This window comes from Notechis scutatus, chromosome 2 (genome assembly GCF_049901735.1).
Source record: "Notechis scutatus isolate UNSWTSFEM ecotype Mainland chromosome 2, rNotScu1.2, whole genome shotgun sequence".
NCBI lineage: Eukaryota > Metazoa > Chordata > Lepidosauria > Squamata > Elapidae > Notechis > Notechis scutatus.
The window spans coordinates 153028411-153051234 of NC_142010.1; the positions used below are offsets into that span (position 1 = coordinate 153028411).

Consider the following 22824-nt stretch of genomic DNA (forward strand, 5'->3'; position numbering starts at 1 on the left):
TAAATCTGACACCTTAGACAAATGATTCCTGCTCCCCACTTCCCAGCGCTCAGCTCAGAACCGAATTCTGGGGTGCCCTTCAGCAGGATGAGCATCTGGCTGCTAAACCTGTTTTCTGGTTGTTGGCTGAGCGGGGGGGAGAGGTCAGAGGGAAGGTGTTTTCCCTTCCACAAAGACTGTCCCTCAGCAGCAGTGCAGCCACTGAACCTCCTGGCTCCCCTTGGGTCTCTTATATTCACAAGATCCAAAGAGAATATATTTTCTGTGCATAGGAAAGCAGGATGTCTGCTGGAATGATTACCCAGCTGCCTACTTTCCAAAGCAGCAACCACAGTGCTTCCTCCAGTTTTGAGATATGATTCTACTTAATCTTTTTTTTTTTAAAGGAGGAGCTATAAATTAGGCAGTCTCTTGTATTCTTTGCAGCTGGTTTCTGAAAAGGTTACTTAAACTCATCCAATTTTGCCACACCATATATCTGAGGGCTAGAAACTTGTTTTTTTTTTAATATCAAGATGGCAGACCCATGTTTGCAAGTACGTTGCTTCCGTTTCTAGGTTTAGGGATTGCATTTCGGAATGCTTTCTCGTGGAAATGGCCTGTGTGGAATCAAGCAGCTCAGAAGTAATGAAGGGGTGTGTATGAGGAAGAGAGTTTTCCCCTCCCACTTGACTGTGGCCTCTGACTGTTAAAAGCAAGTTAGCAACTCAAAACTGTGATGTGCAATTTATCTGTCTTTAACAAGTGACTCATTGTTTGGCTTTTGGACACCAAGTCTTCCTGTTCAAATATTTGTCACAATAGTCACACTTTCCAGGTTCCAACACAAAAGGAGCCTCCTGGCTCACCTCAATGAAAGGAGGGGAAAGGGAGGGGTATGGAAGCAGGCAGGGCCTTTCCTTCTCCTCCTCCTCCTCTCTTGTGGTTTTAGAAACAAACAGGCAAGATTCCCTGAATCAAGGAAGTTTGGATTTGGTGGAAAGCAATAAACTGTTTCCCTTTTCCATCCCCACCTTGCAATTCCGCAGTTGCAGAAACTTGGGGACTTAATTCTTAATTTTTTTCCCCCTTGGTGTTGGCTTTGCAAGCTTCCTCCAGCACAAACTTACGTGCCGATTGATAGCTCTCAACCACTTCCTGCTGGCCATGATCTGCATCTTAACTGCCAACTTATGGTGCCAGAATGAGACAAGTTGACCCGAGATAGCCTTCTCCCAAGCTGATGCTGGCAGATGTGCTGGCCAAACAACTCCGCTCCTTCCCAGCCAGCATGGCACACGGTAGGGGTGATGTTGTTGAAAGCATCTGGCAGGCGTGGGAGAAGGCTTACCTAAGGACACACAGAGACCTCTCCAGGTTTTCTGCTTGGTCATTTGACTTCCAGTTGCCAAGGAAGCACATTCCTTTGATGACAATCAGCAGTTCATTACAACCAACTTGGTTATCCCAACAATAGGGTGATTTGGTTGATCCTCTATTGCCCCGCCGCCGTCCCTCCCCCAACCCAACCTCTTTTCATGTCTGTCTACAGCAGGGGTGTCCAACCTTGGCCACTTTAAGACTTGTGGACTTCAACTCCCAGAATTCCTCAGCCAGCTTTGCTTAAAGTGGCCAAGGTTGGACACCCCTGGTCTACAGCTATGCATTTTGGATTTACACAAGGATGCGATCCGGGGGAAGGGGGGGGGATCCATATATATTAAACCCACCTGCACAGAAAAGGTGCACACACATTTCTTGTCAACCCCCACAGTTCAGGCGCAGTATTGAAAACCTTTAAAAAGAAAAAAAAAGTATACTTTTTTCTATTTTAATACTTCCCAGTCAGGGCATGAGCAAATGGAGAAACTCCTCTGCTGAGTTTCAACTATGTAATTTCAGGCAGCCTCTTCTCCAAATGTAAATTGGTACTGTGTTATATAACACATGTTGCTGTGAGATCATTATTTGGAGTTGGCAATCAATGAAGTTGTGTGTGTGTGTGTGTGATCTAGGTCTTAGAAAAATAAAGCCTCCCTTAAATTAAACTGAATTCCTGGACATGTCCCCGTAGACTTTTTTTCTTCTTCTTTTGGCAACAATACCAAATTAGCTTGCCATTATTTTCTCCCAATTTTTCCAGTTTCCAATCTAACATATAGCATTGGAATTTCCTAGTGGTCCCCCATACAAGCTTGGCTCTACTTATGATTCAAGAGATTTTCCAAGGTTAGCCAGGTGCTGCCATCAACTTTAGACATTTTTGGTTGTATTGGTTTTTAAATAAAAAAGAATTGAAGCATCCAGTGGCTTCAGTGGGGTGGGCAGAGCTCCTCTCTCATGTTCTCCCTCATATGGGTTGTCCTCAAACTCTGTGTTCCGTGTGTATGCCATTGCTATTGCAGATAGTGGGGTAGTTTTGTTTTTGTTTTGTTTTTGAAAAAAAAAAACAAGTTTCAAGCTCTCACTTTGGTTGTGGCAAGATCCAGATCAAATATGAGTTATTTGTGATGAGTTCTTGTTTCTTTTTTTCTTTTCTTTCTTTTTCTTTTTCTTTCTCTCTCTCTCTTTTTCTTTCTCTCTCTTTTCTCTCTTTTTCTTTCTATTTTTCTTTCTATTTTTCTATCTTTTTTTTTTGAAGAGTAGAATTATATTTCGGCTTTGGGGTAGAATGGAATCACAAAGATTAGCATCCACTGGGAAAAGCCCCAAACCCTGTGGTCCAACAGCAAGTGCTGAATCGTTTTATCCTTGGCAAACAAGCCCTTCTAAGCAGCGGTTGGTTAAGATATCTCCATTGGGGATGGTTCTCCAGCTCCAAAGGGGGGAAAACAAACAACGGTTGTCCTTTTTCTGTGTCTGAGCTCTGAAACGCCGTAATGACGTCATTGGCTTGGAGCCGGCCTTTCCGTCGATCCTATTCTAACCATCTTGCCCCGTTCCTGCCACAGGCCCTGGATGGTGAGCGCACGACCCCCCAGCAGATGGCCCAGCCGATGCGTGCCCCACCCTACGCATACGCACCTGGTGCACAGCAGCCCTGGGGACCGGCAGGAACAGTTCAGTTTCATAGAGGAAAAGCTAGCCCAGCGCATTCTGGGGGGGTGGAGGGAAGTGCCCCATGGAATTCATATGGCTGCTTCGCTTGCCTTGGCACTGCTTGGGGGCTGATGTGGCTGCTTGAAATGATATGGTGTCAGGACCCGACTTTTCCCCCAAGACAGGCACCAATGAATGACTTCGGATAATAGCAATAGCACTTAGACTTATATACCGCTTCACAGTGCTTTCCAGCCCTCTCTAAGCGGTTTACAGAGTCAGCCTATTGCCCCCAACAATCTGGGTCCTCATTTTACCAACCTCGGAAGGATGGGAGGCTGAGTCAACCTTGAGCCTGGTGATGGTCCTGTTATGGGGAACGTGGGCAGGGGTGGGATTCTACAGGTTCACACCTATTCTCTAGAACCGGTTGTTAACATTCTAAGCAGTTTGGAGAACCGGTTGTTAGAAGAAATTACTGGCCTAATCCTGTAAGGAAGGAAGGAAGGAAACATTCTGGTGTTGCTTACAGAAACTGCCTCTCCATTAACCCTTATTACATTCTTGGCAAGACTAGACCATCTCTCTGGAACGTCTCTGGAGTTTTTTTTCCGCTCTTTTGCTGGTACTTTGCTTGTGTGGAGTGACCATTCAAAGTTACAATGACACTAAAAAAAGTGACTTATGACCATTTTTCACACTTACGATTATTGCAGCATCCCCACAGTCACGAGAGGCCGGGCGAGGAGATGCGTGTCTCGATGTGAGTGCTGTTGAGTTGGCCACGCCCAGCCAATAACATGAGCACTAAGCCACGTCCACCCAGTCACATGACCACCAAGCCACGGCTACCACCTAAGCCACGCCCAGAGAACCAGTTGTTAAAAAATTTGAATCCCACCCCTGAATGTGGGCAAATCCTATGTGGAGCACCATTGGTTACTGTCCCTTGAAACCACCACCAAGCTGCAGAAGCTGTGGGATAGAATTCAGTACAGGGAGTCCTCGGCTTACAACAGTTCATTGAGTGACCCTTCAAAGAGCACTGGAAAAAGTGACTTATGGCCATTTTTTTCACAGTTTTACAACCTTCGTAGCGTCCCCAGGATCATGGGGTCAGATTTCAGATGCTTGGCAACTGGTTTATACTCATGACCATTGCCGTCTCCCAAGGTGATCCCCTTTTGCAACCTTCGGACCAGCAAAGCCAACGGGGAAGCCAGATTCACTGAACAACCGGGTTACTAGCTTATCAACTGCAAGTGGTTCACTTAACAACTGCAGGAAAGAAAGGTCCTAAAATGGGGCGAAACTCCCTTAACCAATGTCCCACTGAGCAATCGAAATGTTAGGCTTAATGGTGATCGTACGTCGAGGATCACCTGTCTCTCCCTCTTACAATATAGGGATGATACAGCCATGAAGGGCAGATGAATTTGGGTTTTTTGGAAATTCATTTTTTTCCACTGAGAAGCCAGAAACAGGTCGTCTGAAATTTAGAAGTGCAGGAAGTATTTTTTTTTTTCAGCACGTTACTTAAAAAAAAGAAGAAGAAGAATGAAATTGTCCACTTGCAATCTTGTTTGAGATCTTGGAGAGCCACTGTTGGTTTGGCTTTTCTATATCTCTACCTGGGACTGAATCAAACCGGATACGGTTATAATGCCAATTACAGTACAGCCAGTGAGCTTTCTTTTAAATACAACTAGAAAAAAGCAGGGACTCTTTATGCACAGGATTACACCGACCATCAAACCAATGAACTGCTGAGAGTTCATTCTTTTCCCCCCTCTGCCAAGCTTCATCAAGAAATGGGGCTGTTTTTAGAGAAGCCTAAACTTTTCAAACTAACTGTCCTAAAAGGTGCTTTTTTCAAGAGGCAACTGGACTTTCTTGTTTTTCTTTGAAAACATTTCGCTTCTCATCCAAGCAGCTTCTTTAGCTCTAACTGGATGAGGGTGGGGGGGAAGCACCTTTGGGACAACCATGACCTGTATGACCGAGAATCTCCATAGACATTTTCAACTAACTGTTGAATTTAGGGTCGCTTCCCCTTAGGTAGCTGATGCTTCTTTGCTGGCTTGGCTATAATCTCTCTTGGCATTCTCTGCAAACACGAAACATTCTTCCAGCACCCTGTCTCCTCCACAGACATTGCCAGCTAGCAGTTAATGAATGAATTCTGCAAAGTATGGTATGAAATGGAGATGCTTGGCTATCATAAAACTCCTTGACGAGCTTATGCAGAGGGCAGTGCTGCAGGCGTGATACTCTCACAGTGGGGCTTTCTCATAGGGCTTGCGAGGAACTCAAAACATAGGCTTTGTTGCTTTTGAGGACACTTTTCTTTGCACCCCATAAACATAACTCCACTGTGCCTGCTCTGCTTGAATTCCAGAGTGGGTAGGGGACTCTCCAGAATGTGGCAGGTTTGGTGCTTTTCCCAGGGTGTCTTTGTCTGAGGTCACATCCCTCCATCTCTAGATGCCATCTACGCTTTGTGTGTCGTCCTTGTCAAGGCCTGTGCTGGGCAGGGTTTCCAGGTCCTCCTCAATCTGGCTTAGGTATCCTCCTTATTCCAGGTTATGAAGGAATGTGGTTCACCTCTTTGTTCAGGGTGTTCTGCTGGGGGCCTGGCTAGCGAAAAGTAGAGTCCTCCTTGGCTTGATGCTGGCCTGGTGTTTTGGGGGGAAGCTTGCTGACGGGCGATGTCTGTCTGGTTGTCCATTTGTTGGATCCCAGTACTTAGCATTCCAACTGAATGATATAAGCCAGGCATAGGCAAGCATGCCAGCCAACAAGATAGCAGAAAGGGACAAGTATATAGCATAAGTAAGCAGTAGCTAAGCTAAACCCTTCTGAGGAATATCTACCCTGGCAGCTAAAAGCACAGGGGGGTTTGATCTTACTCTTTTGGAAAATATGAGGTCTGTAACTCCTTTAAGAAGAGGAGAAGTAGAACCTGGGGATACAGAAAGAAACCTGGGCAGGAATAGCGATGCTCCTGGGGGACAAATCTATTGCCAGGTGCTTCTTGAAACAACTTAATGGACAAGTCAGCTGAACTAGTTTCTCTTTGCTCCACTGCTTTTTAAAACAAAAGGGGAAAGAAAGGATACAGTTGCCCCAAATTCTGATTTTGGAGACAAATCCTAAATCCAATTCTGACTTTAGAGTCCTAGGGAAGTTCTTGAATATTGCAGTTTCATTAGCTATTGGCATAAAAAGCTACGGAGAGAGAACATTCAGCTTCAGAGCAAAACCTAGTCATGTCCTGGGTTCGAAGCCTGCATCCAAAAGCGAAGAGAGGGTCCTGTTCTTGCAAAATCCAGACTTTGCAACCCTGGACTTTAAAGCAAAGAGAAATTGTCCAGCTCGCTTGTATTCAGCGGCAGTGCACCTGGTTGGCTAGCCATCCTGCCTGTTCATATTCTAGCATTTAGGATATTTTGGGAGAAACTAGGGGCTTTTCAGAGTCTGTCTTTGTCGGCTGTGTTCCATTGCTTTTTTATGGATTCTTGTCATTTCTTCTCATCCCTTCTTGTCATCTTTAAGTGCCCTTTCTCTTTCAACGTGCATTCCATGTTTCTCACTCCTCTTGTTGGGATGGTGGGTCACCTCTATTTTCCAGGCCACAGATCGTCCTGTCAACGGGCTGGATGCTGGACTGCGGCCTTTCGACTTGGTTATTCCTTTCACTATCAAAAAAGGGGAGATTACAGGTAATTTGGAAATGTAGCTTAAAGACAGCTATGTGCATCAATAGCCTGGGGAATGAAATATGTAACCTTCAGCTTCCTTGATCCCTATTTTTATTTTAAATCGCTATTTTTTTGCAGCTAAGGTGTTAATGAGCAAGGTCTGTTGAAATTTGTGAGGAAGTTTTATGGAGATTGGCAGGTTGAGGGTTTTAAATCTTTCCTTTTCCCATGGTTCATAGCTAAGAGATGCAGAAAATAATCGTTAGCTTTTATTTTGTGGGAATTACAGGTGTTCTTGGGGCAAAATGTGAATTACCTAAATGCAATTCATGTGACTTTTCTTCTAGTACTTTGCAGAAAGTGATCTGCTGTCATCTCTTACCTAGATTTGACACAAAACTAAATCCTTATCTTTAGCCAGAACTTTCACTTCATTGGTATCTACCAAATAAGTTGAGTAATTAACCATCTATTGGAAGCTGCAGGGGAGATGCTAAGGATAGTACAGCTTTTCCTGTCTCTTCCAAATATATTGGCATGCAATCGACATCATTCCCAACTGATACGACAGAAATTGCAATCCAGAGTATCTTGAAATCCCCAGGCTATGGAAGGGGGATTTCAATGGTTAGCTTTAGACCTCTAAAACCATCACTGTCCAAAAATGTCCTTGCAAAATTCTTAGAGGATTCTAGCCTAGTGCAGATAAATGCCCTAGCTCGTATCCTGTGAGTTGCTGCATTGGACAATAGAAGTCAGGTTTTGTTCAAATGTCCTACTGATCCCATATTAACAGAATAGTATTACAATATTAATATTAATAGAACAGTAATAGTATATGGCTTCCTGCTCAGACTAACCGAAGCCACTGAATTGTTTTTGTTTTTCTTCCCATCCCCTTTCCAAAGGAGAGGTACGTATGCCCTCTGGTAAGGTGGCCAAGCCAGATATTACTGACAATAAGGATGGCACAGTGACGGTGCGTTATGCCCCCACCGAGGCTGGCTTGCATGAGATGGACATCCGTTACGACAACATGCATATCCCAGGTAACATTGCAGACTCTGGAGTTTCCCGGTTATCCTGGTTGGCGAGTGCTGAGTAATATCTAAATGACATCGTGACCCCTTTCTGATTCAATAGGTAGCCCCCTTCAGTTCTATGTGGATTATGTTAACAGTGGCCATGTGACAGCTTATGGTCCTGGACTCACCCATGGTGTGGTCAACAAGCCAGCTGTCTTCACAGTCAATACAAAAGATGCTGGAGAAGGTAAGCTGTGGCATATGTTCCTCCTACCAGAACTGTTCCTACTTCTGTTTGGGTCTTTTCCCTTTGGAGGACTTCATACAGCAAATACATACATAAATTGTACAAAACAGTTACTGGGATTCCTTCAAACAAATTGGGTCTCAAGCTTGTCAGGGCCAACCTGTCTTCAGTATTTGACCTTCTGGTGTTTGCAGGTGGACTCTCTTTGGCCATTGAAGGACCCTCTAAGGCAGAAATTGGATGCACGGATAACCAGGATGGCACCTGCACAGTATCCTATCTCCCAGTTTTGCCCGGAGACTACAACATCCTGGTGAAATACAATGACAAGCACATCCCAGGGAGTCCTTTCACTGCCAAGATTACCGGTGAGATGTGAGATTGCTCTGATGTGAGGTGGGCTAGGCAAGCCAGCTGGCTGATGCTGAAGCCCTCCTGTCTGCCTCTGCTTCAACAGGTGATGATACAATGCGCATGTCCCATCTCAAAGTGGGCTCATCGGCTGATATTCCCTTGAACATCACTGAGACAGACTTGAGCCAGCTGACAGCCACAGTGATCCCACCTTCCGGTCGTGAGGAGCCTTGTCTGCTCAAACGCCTACGCAACGGGCATGTGGGTGAGTGCCCCTTTTTAGCCTACCTCTGAGAATTCATGGGTAGAACAAAACCGTTGGGAGAGGCTTAACGAATTATCTCCTCTTTCCTTCCATCTCTTGCAAATGTCTCTGTAGGAATTTCATTTGTTCCCAAAGAGATTGGAGAGCACATTGTGAACATCAAGAAAAATGGGCTGCACATCCCCAATAGCCCTATAACGGTGATGATCAGCCAGTCAGAAATTGGAGATGCCAGCCGCGTCAGGGTTTCCGGCCCAGGACTCAGTGAGGGCCGGACCTTTGAACCTTCAGAGTTCATCATTGACACCAGGGATGCAGGTACACAACTGAAGTTTTAATACAGCCTTTGAAATGTCTTTAAGTTACATTGTTAGATTTTTTTTTTTAAATTTAATGTTCACTACTCTTATTGTCCCTATGCTGGCTGGAAATGACGGCAGGTGGTAATCCAGCACATCTGAAGGGTGCCTAGTTGGGGAAGGCCAGTCTAAAATGCAGCCTACCCCAAGAGGTAAAGTGAATATGATGAAGTTCCTGAGGTACATGAGGCAGATTTCATTTACAGGGCTTCTGAGATAAGACAGAAGGTTCTGGAAAGCTACTGTGCCATTTTCCCGCCTTTAGCTCTATGAGGATACCGGCCAGCTTGGAATGGTTAAGAAGCAGGGGTGGGATCTGACCGGATAACCACCGGTTTGGGGAGCGCATGCATGCAAGTCAAATGTGCGCTGCACACGTGTGTGCGCTAACGGCTTCAGCAAGCATTTACCTTCTCCAGCTGACAAGCGGCACTCAGCTGTGCCGCGAAAAGCAGCTGAGGAGGAAAACGCAGCCACTAAAGGACAGCCTAGCAGGCCTTTTAGGACTCTCTCCAGAATTCGGGGGGGGCGGCCGGGCCAGAGTGGGGGGGCCCGGGGGGGGGGGGGGGTTCCCCCCCGGGCGGGGGGGGGGGGGGGGGGGCCAAACAGCAGACCAAAACCTCATCCCAGCGAACCGGTTCGGGATCAGCTGCTCTTCGGAGCTACCGGTTCTATAAAACCGGACCAAACCGGTAGGATCCCACCCCCTGTTAAGAAGGTCTTATACAGGTAATCCACGACTTATGGCCACAATTGAGTTCAAAATTTCTGTTCCTAAGCGAAACATTTGTTAAGTAAATTTTGCCCCATTTTATGACTTTTCTTGCCACAGTTGTTAAGTAAATCACTACAGTTGTTATGCTAGTTACACAGTTGTGAACCGAATCTGGCTTCCTCACTGACTTCGTTTGTCCTACGGTCACAAAAGGCGACCTTGGGTCACTGCAGCCGTCGTAAGTATGAGCCAGTTTGCCAAGCATCTGAATTTTGATCATGGGAAGCTGCAACAGTCATAAGTGTGAAAAAAAACATCATAAGTCAGTGCCATCGTAATGTTGAACTGCCACTAAATGAACTGTTGCGGACTACCTGTATGGCATTCCAACTAAAAAGAAGGCTTAGACTGAACTAAGACCCACCCTAGCTTCGTGTTCTGTTGCTAGAATTAAGTGCTCATGTCTGAAAGGTAGAAAAGTAGATTATCTCAGTGAAGGGTCTCCAGGAAAGGAAAATTTTCATGCAGACAAGGATCAAGTGACCTGCACATTTTTCTTTGATGAGTAATTGAAGAGAAATTATGTAGCATTAGCATTAAATTGTACATATAAGTTGCTGTATTATTCTTAAAGGTGCCTATTTTTACCACGATGATGAGTTGCTCAAATGTATCCAAAAGCTTTTGATAATAAATGTATCTTTCTTTAGGCTATGGTGGACTGAGCTTGTCCATTGAAGGCCCCAGTAAAGTTGATATCAACACAGAAGACCTGGAAGACGGTACTTGCAAAGTCACCTATTGTCCCACTGAGCCGGGCAACTACATCATCAACATTAAGTTTGCAGATCAGCATGTGCCTGGTGAGTGCATTCGCCCTTGTTGTATCACCTGGGACCAAAGGTGGATCCAAAAAGTTGTTCAGGGTCCCTCCAAAATATGGTTCCAATAAGGGTCAGGCAGATAACGTCTTTAAAATCTGGATTGCTGAACAAGCTGTTGTAAGACTTGGTTCCAGGGGTGGGCCTCAAACATTTTAGCAAAAGGTGCTCTGACTGGTTGCTGGGTGGGTATGGCCATGGTGGGCGTGGCCTAGTTGGCCTCCTGCATCATGGTGTGGGGGGGGCATTTTTGCCCTCCCTGGGCTCCGGAGGCTTTTTGGAAACTGGAAATGGGTCCATTTCTGGCTTTCCAGAACTTCCGGGAGGCCCATTTTTCACCCTCCCCAAGCCTTTGTATGCGCCTTGCATCCAAAACGGGCCACATGGAGACTCCTGGGAGGGGTGGGGTGAGGCAGGGTGGGGCAGGAGCGGGATTTGGGGGTTCTCCAAACTGCACAGAATCTTAGCTAGGGGCTCTCCCGAACCCCTGGGAACCCCCAGCGGCCCACCCCTGCTTGGTTCCCAGATAGATAAAACTATGATATGAAAGGCAATAGCGAGGTTTGCCATTGTCAGGCGAGCACATAAATATTACTTGGAAAATCATCACTTAGTTTATGTCAGCAGTCCCCAACTTTCCCAGCTTTGCGGACCAGCAGCGAGAGTGGCGGGTGGGAGAGGATGGTTCTGTACAAGCTGTGGGTGAGCGTGCTCGGGCCGATGGAGATACTCCCTCATTCTTGCATGCCACTTGCACCCCTCGGTATTGGGCCAGGGCCCAGGAGTTGGGGATCCCTGGTTTATGAAGCTGCCGAAGAGCCTCACACCTGCCAATATCATTCTTCCTCTTGTCTGCCAGACACTTTCCTTCAATCAGTATTTCCCAAACTGAGTGAATTATGGGGGTTGTGGTCTAGTTCATTTAGGCAGCGCAAATCCATTCCAGGATTTCTGCTATACTGTAAAGCAGGGGTCGCCAACCTTTTGGACCTCAGGGACCACCAAACTCATAATTTTAAATCACTAGTATGAATTTTGACTGACAGTGGCTTGCTGACGTTGGTGGGAGAGAGAGAGGGAGGGAGGGAGGGAGAGGGAGAGAGAGAGAGATCTAATCTAACCTCGGAGGCCTGGCAGTCATGCTCTCTCTCTCTCTCGCTCTCTCTCTCTCTCTCTCTCTCTCTCTCACACACACACACACACACACACACACACACACACACAAGGTCCCTCACACACACCCATCCCCTCCAAGGCAACCACATTCCTTCACTAACCTACTTTTCAGCTCCGTTTTTGGGGGAGGGAGGGAGGGAGGGTATCCTGCGATCCCAAATAAAGAATGATTGTTCGGTAGGAAAACGGGGTGGGGGATTTTCTTGCAGACTTTTTTGGGGATTTTCCCAGGGACCACCGAAATTTTCTCACGGACCACCAGTGGGCCTTGGCCCACCGGTTGGCGACCACTTCTGTAAAGCGCGGTTGTCAAACTCGATGATGTCATGTGGTGTATTGCAACGTTTTTGTTTTTTTACCTTTGCGGAGCTGGGGTGGCCATGGCCTGTGCGTGATGCATCCTGCCGAAGGGCCACCAGTTTGACAGTCCTTGCTGTAAAGGGTAGTAACAGTAGCTGAAAGTTTAAAGTGGACATTATTTTTTAGTGCTTGCTTTGGGATTAAGTAGAGAAATATGAATCCAAAATGATGGGGGGAAGGACATCCTTACCTACAAAACAGCTGGTTTTGAACATGCGCACCCCAAAGTTGCGTGAGCAAGTAGGACTGAGTATCTCAGGCTTTTATCAGTTTTTATGACACCAATAAAAGAGATGATTGTAGCTTAGGGTTGACCTGGGGAATCCTCGGTGTTCTCTGAGCGTGATAGTTTTCTTGCAGAGATTTCATTATCAAACTAGGCTTGGTAATGAAACATCTGCAAGAAAACCACCAAACACAGAGAGCACCAAGGACACCACAATTTGTATAATTCTGGTCCTTTTTCCCAGTCTGCTGCCTTTTAGATTTAGGCCAGATTAACTCCCATCTTCCCTGACTTCCCTTCCCTTTGGAAGGCGACCAGACTGGAGAAAGTGGCTTTAGGTGCAGCTAGGCACATAGTTGAGATGCCACATTGTGAAAAGTAAGCATAGCTAGCATCCTTAAGGACATTCTTTCTACTGCAAGTTTTTTTTTTTTTTGTGGAGTTTGTTGAAATATTTAATTCTCCACTTACAGGACTGATAACCTAATGAATATGACAATTTGCGCAGGATCATTCAACTTAGCAAGGTTGAGTGCTGAAAGAAAAGCTGTTGCTACCGTAGAGAGCCAGACATTCACCAACATTTCCAAAGTTGTTGTAGGGCAGCTAATGCTTCTGGGGCTGGATAGCCTTGATACCATTCTGCTTCTGCACAAATCTTATTTATCAATTTCTCCCGTGAAAGGATAAATAAGATCTGACTGGACTGTGGAGAATTTGGGGCTGTTTAAAAACTACCATTAACAGGTAGGTTTTGCTTCCCTTCCTGATCTGGTTTTTCTGACCCAGGGAGCCCATTCTCGGTGAAGGTGACAGGAGAGGGGAGAATGAAACAGATGATTACGCGCTGCCGCAAAGCCCCATCTGTCTCCCATATTGGCAGCCAGTGTGACCTGAGTCTGAAAATCCCAGGTAAGCGGAGTCCAGGGGGAGAAGTGAGCTAAGTAGGGGGTTGAGCAACTGTTTGTGGGTGAGACTAATCCAATGATAATGGAGAGCTATTGCGAGATCACCATGCCTTCTCTGAGGACAAAGGAAGCATTGTAAGAGTTCACGTACTCCTGCTTGCTTGAGCAAATGCTAAATTTGGTATGGAACTAAGTGTTCAGTCCTGGACCGTTTCAGGCAGGCGTCCAGGTCTTAGCGGCAAGGGTCTGACCATGTTGAATAGATTCAACTCTTCTGGTTTCCAAATCCTGGTTTATGCTAAGTATTATCTAGCCAATGGTTTGATTTAACGTGGTTGATTTAATGAACGGTGGCTTAATGTATATCCAGCATGTGTTCCATGTTCTATGGTGAGAAGTAGCCCCACCAGCTAAAAACCAGTATTTCATGTAGCAAAAATGTATCCATGTAATCCTTGTGCTGTGGTCCCCAGAAATCAACGTCAGGGACATGACTGCCCAAGTGACCAGCCCGTCGGGCAAATCCCACGATGCAGAGATCTTGGAGGCCGAAAACAACACCTACTGCATCCGCTTTGTGCCCACTGAGACTGGCATCCACTCAGTCAGTGTCAAGTATAAAGGACAGCACGTGCCCGGAAGCCCCTTCCAGTTCACAGTGGGTCCTCTCGGGGAAGGGGGTGCACACAAAGTCCGGGCAGGTGGCCCAGGCTTGGAGAGAGCTGAAGCTGGTGTGCCAGGTATGGTTATCAGTTGGGGGAAGACCCTTAAATTGTGAGTACCTTGGAGGCGGGAAAGAAGGTCAATGTAATGCTCAACCTTACGTCGTATTTAATGCATCAAGGGTAAAATGGCAGGTGGTGATGGATGGTGGGTTAAGGATCTAGTGGAGGATCTCTGTGTGGTCTCTAGATTAGCATAAAGTGCTGTCTTCTGCTTGTCCTGATTTTGCAGTCAGAAGCACTGAGGCGCTTCCAGATTGAAAGGATTAGCCGGTGACCTCACCATTGCCCCGAGGACACCCAGTTGGGGGCTTCTTTCATGTCCCTGGCAAGAGCTGGAGTGAAGGACGAGAGCTCAACCCTGCCCCAGGCAGCTCTCGGGTCTCAAAACGCAGGCTTGCTAAGCTGCCCAGCGTGCCAACCACTTGAGCATTGTGGTCCTTTTGCTTGTCCTGATGGTACTAATATTTAAAGCCTAGGTACATTGTATAAAAGTCAATGGCGCTTTAATCATGCTGTTATTGAAACAGCTGGAAAGCAATTTTCCAAGAACTGGTTTACATCTAGCCTGATTCCTTTGATTTTATCCCTCAGTCTCACAGATAAATAAGTCAGGCTTCAAATAGATGCAAAGTTATGTAGGATATACAACACTTACCAGAACTAATTTTCCACTCCAGTGAGGAAGTGTCAGCTCTTTGAGATAGACCAGAGAAGGAAGCCAAAGTTATAAACACTAACATCGTTTTTATTATAGGGTTACAGCAGCGGCATCTTGTCAGCCTAAATGTGCCTCTCCCCTGCCTGCCTTTGTTCTAACGAGAACTAGGAAGGCTGGAGTCTGAAATGTTTTGTCAAAACTACATTTTTGTTTTGGATTGGGGTTTTTTTATTTGTCTTGACTGCGGCTCTTCCTCCTGTTCCTCGAGGGTTATGCCCTCCTCCCATTATAGGAAGTGTGGGGGAAACTGCCAGATGGTAGGATTTGCCATGTAGGAACTTCAGATCTGATGAAGAGATTCCGGACAACTCTTGTTTGTTTGTTTGTTTGTTTGTTTTTACACTTCGGTTACCCTTTGCAAAGACTACGTGCTGTATTTTAAATGTTATCTACTGCATGGGTTTACACATCCATCATGGTTTTGTAATAAGAACCGTTTGCCTTGTTTCCCAGCTGACTTTAGCATCTGGACAAGGGAGGCAGGAGCCGGCGGTCTCTCCATTGCTGTGGAGGGCCCCAGTAAGGCAGAGATTGCTTTTGAGGACCGGAAAGATGGTTCATGTGGAGTTTCATATATTGTGCAAGAGCCTGGTAAGCAATTGTGGGGGAAGTGAACGGTCACAGTAGTGGGATTCAATTTTTTTTTACTACTGGTTCTGTGGGCGTGGCTTGGTGGGCGTGGCAGGGGAAGGAGACTGTAAAATCTCCAGTCAGAGGTGGGATTTGCCGGTTCTCGGAACTACTCAAAACTTCCGCTACCGGTTCTCCAGAACTTGCTAAATACCACCTCTGGAGTAGCGGAGGCCGGGCGGTGCGAGCGGAGGGCAAGCGGAGGCCGGGCGGTGCGAGCGGAGGGCAAGCGGAGGCCGGGCGGTGCGGCGGAGGCCGGGCGGTGCGGCGGAGGGCAAGCGGAGGCCGGGCGGTGCGAGCGGAGGGCAAGCGGAGGCCGGGCGGTGCGGCGGAGGCCGGGCGGTGCGGCGGAGGCCGGGCGGTGCGAAGCGGAGGGCAGCGGAGGCCGGGCGGTGCGGCGGAGGGCAAGCGGAGGCCGGGCGGTGCGGCGGAGGCCGGGCGGTGCGAGCAGAGGGCAGCGGAGGCCGGGCGGTGCGAGCGGAGGCCGGGCGGTGCGAGCGGAGGGCAAGCGGAGGCCGGGCGGTGCAAGCGGAGGCCGGGCGGTGCGAGCGGAGGGCAAGCGGAGGCCGGGCGGTGCGGCGGAGGCCGGGCAGTGCGGCGGAGGGCAAGCGGAGGCCGGGCGGTGCGGCGGAGGCCGGGCGGTGCGGCGGAGGGCAAGCGGAGGCCGGGCGGTGCTTCAAAGTTTTTATTTAGAAATTTAAATTTTTTCCTGAAATTTCCCTCTTAAAATGAAGATGCGTGTTATACGCCTGTGCGTGTTATACGCCGATAAATACGGTAGTTGCTTCTGAACTAGAGACAATTGCAATAGAGCTAAATATTTCACTATGGGTTAAAGAGAAAGTCAGTTACAGCTTCAGCAGGGCAGAGGTTTGATTTGGACATTTATGAGAGGAGGTGAATAGTTAAGGATCTTCCTGGAGATTATAATTATGATTTCTGGCAGCTTTATTGTAAAAGTGTTGACCTCTTCTCTTCAAATCCTGGCCAAGCAGATTTAAAAAAAAAAAGAATTGTGAAACTGTAGAAGCAGGATAGGAAAAACACGGCCTTCAAGTATTGCTGGACTGTTCATTGTGAACACTGATTGGGCTCTTTATAAAAAAATTCATTTGGAGTCCAGTGCTTGGATTCCAACATTTGAAGATACATAGACATGTCTGCTTTACAGTAATCAAGTATTATTCTGAATAAGATAACCTTTATTGTCACTTTTTTCTGTGAACTCACTGGCACATATTAAAAATAAATATATACTGTATAATGTATTTTCAAAAGAGTAGCATGTGTGTATCCCATACTTTTACACACACACACACACACACACACACACACACACACTGAATACAAAGCGGAAAAAAGAATCTTAAGAATGAACAAGGTTGATACTATATGGTACAAAGCTATTATAGAATGTAGCTGTTCTGTTTCAGATACCACGAAGCCTCTTCCCGGAAGGTCACCCAAAGAATTGTGACAGAATATTTATATGAGCCAGCTAGGGGGTGGGACCCTATGCCAAGTCAAGGAGTGAAAAAGGATAGGAATTGAGGAAGAGGGCCACAGGTCTGGAAGTAGGGAGAGCGAGGACTTAAGAATGGGATGCAGTTGGAATGGAATGGCTTTTCAGGTGGTAGAAAAATAAACCTGAATAAAGAGAGAAGTTTGTTGGAGCAGGGATCTCCCAAAGAAAATCAGTATTAATTCTCACGAGAGTACGAGGTGGCTGCCTTTAATATTTTTTTAAGGTAGTAGTGTCATAGCACACTACTCAGAGAGGCTCTGACTGTCTTTAAGTTTTTTTAAATTTTATTTTAACATTTACACAAAACTTTTTCAAATGCCTCTAATTTAAATTGCAGAAGGCTGGGTTCCAAAATAATGTCTAGACGGTCCTGAAAACTGAAAAGAGGAGGCCCATCCAACCCTGAGGCCACAGATTGTCACCCTTGCCATAGCATGATCTCTCACTTTTGTAGGACATCGAAACTGGGGTGTTCTAGAGCAGGAGTCCCCAACCTGTGGGTTATGGCCCACTACTGGGCCACGGTTTATTTGTCACCAATGTGAGTGGTTGGCTAGTGCACGGGCATGCATGCCCCACTTGTGCAAGCGATGGGGGTGCTCATGGCCCCACTCGCACAAGTAACAGGTGCTTTTGCACACACGCACCTGCCCCACCCACAAAACCATCCCCTCTTTACCCCCTTCCCCCCTTCCAGCCACCAACCCAGAAAGGTTCACGGGAGAAAGTGGTGTCTAGCTTGACTATATCTTATGATGCAGCATATTCCCAAGTTGGGGTTGGAGAAAGCAGGACGCGGGAGCTCCTTTCTAGCACCTTCTCTTGGAATAGGCTCTGGCAAATCCCTCCGTGAACTGCAGAGCAGCCAGATTCTGCACTCCCAACTGGGCAATATTTCATCCAAAGTTGAACAGAACTTTCTGTTTGGTAGGGAGGCTGGCAGCTGTTCAGCGCAGCGACCATCTGGAACACAAGCTGGCTGACTTGCTAAGGGGAAGAAACCCAGATATATGACACCCCCCTTCCCCCCGAAGAGCTTGCCTTAAATCAAAATATTGTATCTGAAAGCAGCATTGTTCTAATCCCACCGTAAATCTTGTCAAGGTAGCATTGAAGAACATACTATGGGTGTGATCTGCCCTATGCTAGCTCGAGTGACAAAAATGCCTTTTAAATAGAGAGATCTAACTGGTTGGAGATCTTGTGTTGAAATTTTTTTGGCCGTGGTCAAAATGCATCATCTCAACCAAACCATTAAATGCCAAATGCTGCTGCAAGTTGTGCACCCAGAGCTGCCAAATAATACATATGTGACAGCTTCTCCATATGGACCCATGGAGCAAATCTGGGAAGAAATTTCAATTCCAGGCCCCAAAAACTCAAGCACTCTTCCCTCTGAAGCATGTACTGTGTTCTGTTTCATTCTGTGTTATTGCTGTTGATTTAAAAAGGATGACGAGTTAGAGTTAAAATGCAACATCTTTAAAGTGTTACAATTAATTTTTTTTCCAAAACATTTCTTCATGCAGCAGCTAGCTTTCTTTTTCTTCCTGCTGGCTAAACCCATCATGTTTAATTCATCTTCTGGAGCTTGTACCCTTTTGAATCTGAATTAGTGCCTGACAGTTGTTTTTTCTTCCTGTGTTCCCCTTTCCTGACAGGTGACTATGAGGTTTCGGTGAAGTTCAATGACGAGCACATCCCAGACAGTCCCTTTATAGTACCTGCCACTTCCACCTCTGATGATGCCCGCCGACTCACTGTTTCTAGTCTTCAGGTGAGGCACTGGGAGAAACCGCCCACTTGCTCCCCCTGCTGGTTGGGTGGAGTTGGCACTGTTGCTCTCCTGAGTTGGCTTTCCTTCACCACAAAGAAAGAAGAGAGGAGATCCAGGCTAAGGAGAAAGTGTCCAGGGATCTGTCCTGCAGACGTGAAGTAGCAGGGGTGGGTTGCCTGAATGCCTGGTCGGTTGCAGCGGGAAGGAGATCAAGTCAGTCTCACTCAGAATAGTCACGGTGCCAACTTCCTGGCCAGGCAGGGATCTGCTCTGGGGTTTTTCTCGTGTCTCGTTTAAAGGCTGCTAACAGTCCTGCACTCCGTGCCAAGGTTTAAAGATGGAGAACTCCCCTGGGCACGCTGCATCTGCTGATCTGCTGCCAAGCTGAAAGGGCTACCCAGCCTTCCTCTTCTCTAAGCTTGTACCCCTTTGCTTGCCCTCCTGCCGCTTGTGCTGTGCCCAGCTTCCAGGGGAGCTCTCCCTCTCTAAGCCACCTGGCTCAGGTAAGTGGAAGCCTGTCTTGTATATATATGTCAGGGGAGCGGGGTGGGGGACACAGGGCTCTGGAACTGGATGCTGCGGCCCGCTTGGCCCTTTCTGCTGTCTCATGTGCTCTGTGCTTCCAGGAGTCAGGGTTAAAAGTGAACCAGCCAGCCTCATTCGCTGTCAGCTTGAACGGGGCCAAGGGTGTGATTGATGCCAAGGTGCACAGCCCCTCAGGGGCTTTGGAAGAGTGCCATGTCACCGAAATCGATGAAGGTAGGTGCTTTGACATCCTTCTTCTTCTTTTTTTGGCAAAGTGCCCTGTTAGGCTTACTGCATCAAAGGGCTGGTTGACCCACCTATCTCGCCTCCAGGTGTAGAGCAAAGGCTACCAAAGTCTCTTTCTTCAACTCCAAAAAGTGGAGTCTAGAAATGCCAGTTTGTGTCAAAAGTAGAATCGGACTATTCTGTGTCCAGATCCCCAGGCCTTTGTTCTTTGTATAAATAGCCGATGAGGTTCCTGAGAGACTGCTTTAACAATGATCTGTGTCATGCCCCTGTCAGAGTCTGACTCTGAGGAGGAAGCCGAACAGCTGACAGGGAGTGGGAATGGCTGTGGAGGAAACTGGGGAAGGGCAAAGTCCGGCTGGGCAGAGCAGGGAAGAGGGAGAACAAGGGAGAGGGAATTCAGAGGAAGAGCCAGGCCCACCTCCTCTTCATCCTAGGGCACGCAGGGAGGAATGGAGAAGGGAGCAACATTGCGTGGCTTACAGGGGAGGAAAGGGCCCTGATTCCCTTCATTAGCTGCAGCTGGGAACACAGTGTATAAAAAAAGGCAAGCTGCGTGCAGCAATCTGTTGGGAGCAAACGTGACTTTATCTTATATCATTGTGGCTTATCTGTGTTCCTGGCATCTTCCCAACTGTGTGAGTTTTGCTGTGCTTTCAAGTCTGAAGTTCTTGCTCCTGCCCTGCCAAACTAATTACTTCAGTTTGGCTTGTTTGGACTTTAAGTTACAGTTTGTGTTTACCCTGTTTTGGACTGAATTTTCTGCAGTCAAAGGCTGCTCCTGGGAGAGTTTTTCTGCAGCCAGAAGGTAACCTAGACATTGGGGGCAAAGTTGGAGATAATAAAGGGATATTGATTATCTGACAGTGTTGTCTTTGTGCCACGCCCCGGGTCATCACAGTCTGTGGAGATTCTCAATCATCCAAGTTATGACTGTCCCAAAGGTGCTTTTCCCAAAAGGCAACTGGACTTTCTTTTTATGCACTGAAGAGGTTTCTTGGATGAAAAACAAAACATTTTCAAAGGAAAGAGAAAAAAAACAACCAAGGAAAATCCAGTTGCCTTTTGGAACAATATTACAATATTAATGTAGAAGCATTTTTAAACCTAAATTGCTTTCTTGGTCAACATTGGAAGTACTTTTTTCCATGTACTTGAAAAAAAAGTAAACTGTCTCCTGGTGAAAACCATCGTGTAGCAGCACCACAGAGTAATTGTGCTCAGTTGTAGCTCGGCCCACGCCATACCAGACTTTCTGTTGAAACGGCTTGCATTGAATATGGCTCAGAAGCAGATGGAGAGCTCTGTAAATGAATGATAGTTGCTGTAATGTAATTCTTCATCCAGCTAAGTTACACTGGAGTCACCAGCCTTTATTGTTAATTCTGTCAAAAACACATTGCTCTAATCCAGGGGTGTCAAACTTGCGGCGTCACAGCAGTGTCACGTGGTGTATTGTGACTTTTCCCCCCTTCGCTAAACAGGGCGTGGGCGTGGCCAGTGCATGACGCACCTGGCCCGTGGCCTGTGAGTTTGACAGCCCTGCTCTAATCAGATGTTGTCACATTGTAGATATTAGAAAACAGCTCTACCTTTTTAAAACTTGTTCCGATAAAAGGACTCTTGCCCACTGGGCTGACCCAGCCTTCACAGAGAGGCAGACAAAACTACTGGCAATACTTGTATCTTCAAGCTGCTTTACCAAGGTCTCCTGATGGGGCATAGCCACAAAATGTCTCCCACGCTGATAGTTCTCCAGTTCACATTTGCTGCTTCAGGAGGCAAGAACAGAAACAGGCCCAGAAGCCAAAGCAAAAGCAGATTCTTGGCTACCTGCCACTTCCTGCTTACTTAAGGACTTTAACAGACAGATCTCCATCCTGGAGCCTGAACTGTCCAGGATAAGAAACAATGCTTCTGCCCCAATTCTAATTATGGGGTAGCCCACACTGTCAGACTCCATCTGTCACAATTCCCATCTGGTCAGCATTCCCCAAGTATGCTAACTGAGGCTTAATTATTTTAAGCAGCAAGCACATCTGTTCACCACCACCTACAAGTTGTAAGTCAGCATAGGTCAGCTTACTCCTGGCAGTGTAAAATGCTCTCAACACAAATAGCTAACACCTGATAATTCCCCACATTTAAAAGCAAATGGCTGAAATTTTGTAAGCACTTATAAAAGGATATGGAGATATTTTGTAAGATTGTAGCCATTGCTTTATTTGGGTGTGTGAGCGCATACACACACAAGCGTGTCTGTGTGATTGCTAAAAGTTAATCCCAACTGTATATCATTGATTTCTGTTCTTGCTGTAACTGATGGCCACAATATGAAAAATCATGCCATATTGTTAGCTGTCCAAGCCCTGATTTAGCCAATGCTGAACTGTTGCTTTTGCAACCGAAAACAACCTCCAAAGCCAAGCTTTGTTCTTAGATTCCTTGCTGTATAGATAATGAACTGTTTTTTGTTGTTAGTTGCGAACGCCGACTGCTTCAGTGACTCCCTCCAGCCACCTCATTCTCTGTGGTCCCTTTCTTCTGTTGCCCTCAATCTTTCCCAGCATTAGGCTCTTCTCCAGTGAGTCCTTCCTTCTTCTTTTTTAAACAATTTTGTTTCGGTTTTCACAAAACACAGAAAAATAAAACATCTTTTTTTTAGTGAACAGCTTGGTTCCAGGTTTTCAAATCTCCATACAGATATAATCTCAGTTACATATTCATCTTTCATATTCAATTTCATATCTCAGCACTACTTTGAATGTTCTTTATTATTTTTTCCCCCTCAAATACTTCCCTCGGGCTTATTTTATAACTCTCTCATTCATTTCTAAATCTATTACATATCCCTTTCAAGGTTTTCATATTTTCAAAATAATTATACTTTGATCTGTCCTGTGTACAATTTCAATCCATATCCACATTTCAAACATTACAAAACAAGGTTTCCCCTATAGTTGCCAATTAAAGTGTGTCACCTTCATATCTTATAGTTGATTCCCTTTCACATCTCATTAAATATTCTACTTCTAAATTATCCCATTAAACAATTATAGTCCTTCCTTCTCATTAGGTGGCCAAAGTATTTGAGATTCATCTTCAGGATCTGGCCTTCTAAAGAGCAGTCAGGGTTGATCTCTTCTAGGACTGACAGGTTTGATCCCCTTGCAGTCCAAGGGACTTGCAGGAGTCTTCTCCAGCACCATAGTTCAAAGGCCTCAATTCTTTGGCGCTCAGCCTTTCTTATGGTCCAACTTTCACAACCATACATTGCAACTGGGAAAACCATAGCCTTGATTATACACATTTTTGTTGGCAGGGTGATGTCTCTGCTTTTTAGTATGCTGTCTAGATTTCCCAAAGCTTTCCTCCCCAGAAGCAAGCGCCTTTTAATTTCTTGGCTGCAGTTCCCATCTGCGGTGATCTTGGAGCCCAGGAAA

General features: G+C 46.3%; 1 protein-coding gene across 5 annotated transcripts in view; it reads left to right on the top strand.

Annotated features, from left to right (window-relative positions):
* Nucleotides 1-22824, top strand: part of FLNA (filamin A) — an 88490-nt gene that overhangs the window by 58295 nt on the left and 7371 nt on the right. For 3 of the 5 annotated variants that reach the window (XM_026676209.2, XM_026676210.2, XM_087956859.1), the window contains 12 exons: nucleotides 6650-6740; nucleotides 7628-7768; nucleotides 7863-7991; nucleotides 8186-8359; nucleotides 8449-8610; nucleotides 8725-8928; nucleotides 10395-10547; nucleotides 13117-13239; nucleotides 13709-13975; nucleotides 15132-15269; nucleotides 18495-18610; nucleotides 19237-19369. In XM_026676209.2, coding sequence (XP_026531994.2) covers nucleotides 6650-6740; nucleotides 7628-7768; nucleotides 7863-7991; nucleotides 8186-8359; nucleotides 8449-8610; nucleotides 8725-8928; nucleotides 10395-10547; nucleotides 13117-13239; nucleotides 13709-13975; nucleotides 15132-15269; nucleotides 18495-18610; nucleotides 19237-19369 — 1831 coding nt within the window. Of the gene's footprint in view, nucleotides 1-2930; nucleotides 3039-6649; nucleotides 6741-7627; nucleotides 7769-7862; nucleotides 7992-8185; nucleotides 8360-8448; nucleotides 8611-8724; nucleotides 8929-10394; nucleotides 10548-13116; nucleotides 13240-13708; nucleotides 13976-15131; nucleotides 15270-18494; nucleotides 18611-19236; nucleotides 19370-22824 lie in introns of all 5 variants that reach the window. The other 2 variants (XM_026676207.2, XM_026676208.2) reach the window with 1 other exon arrangement.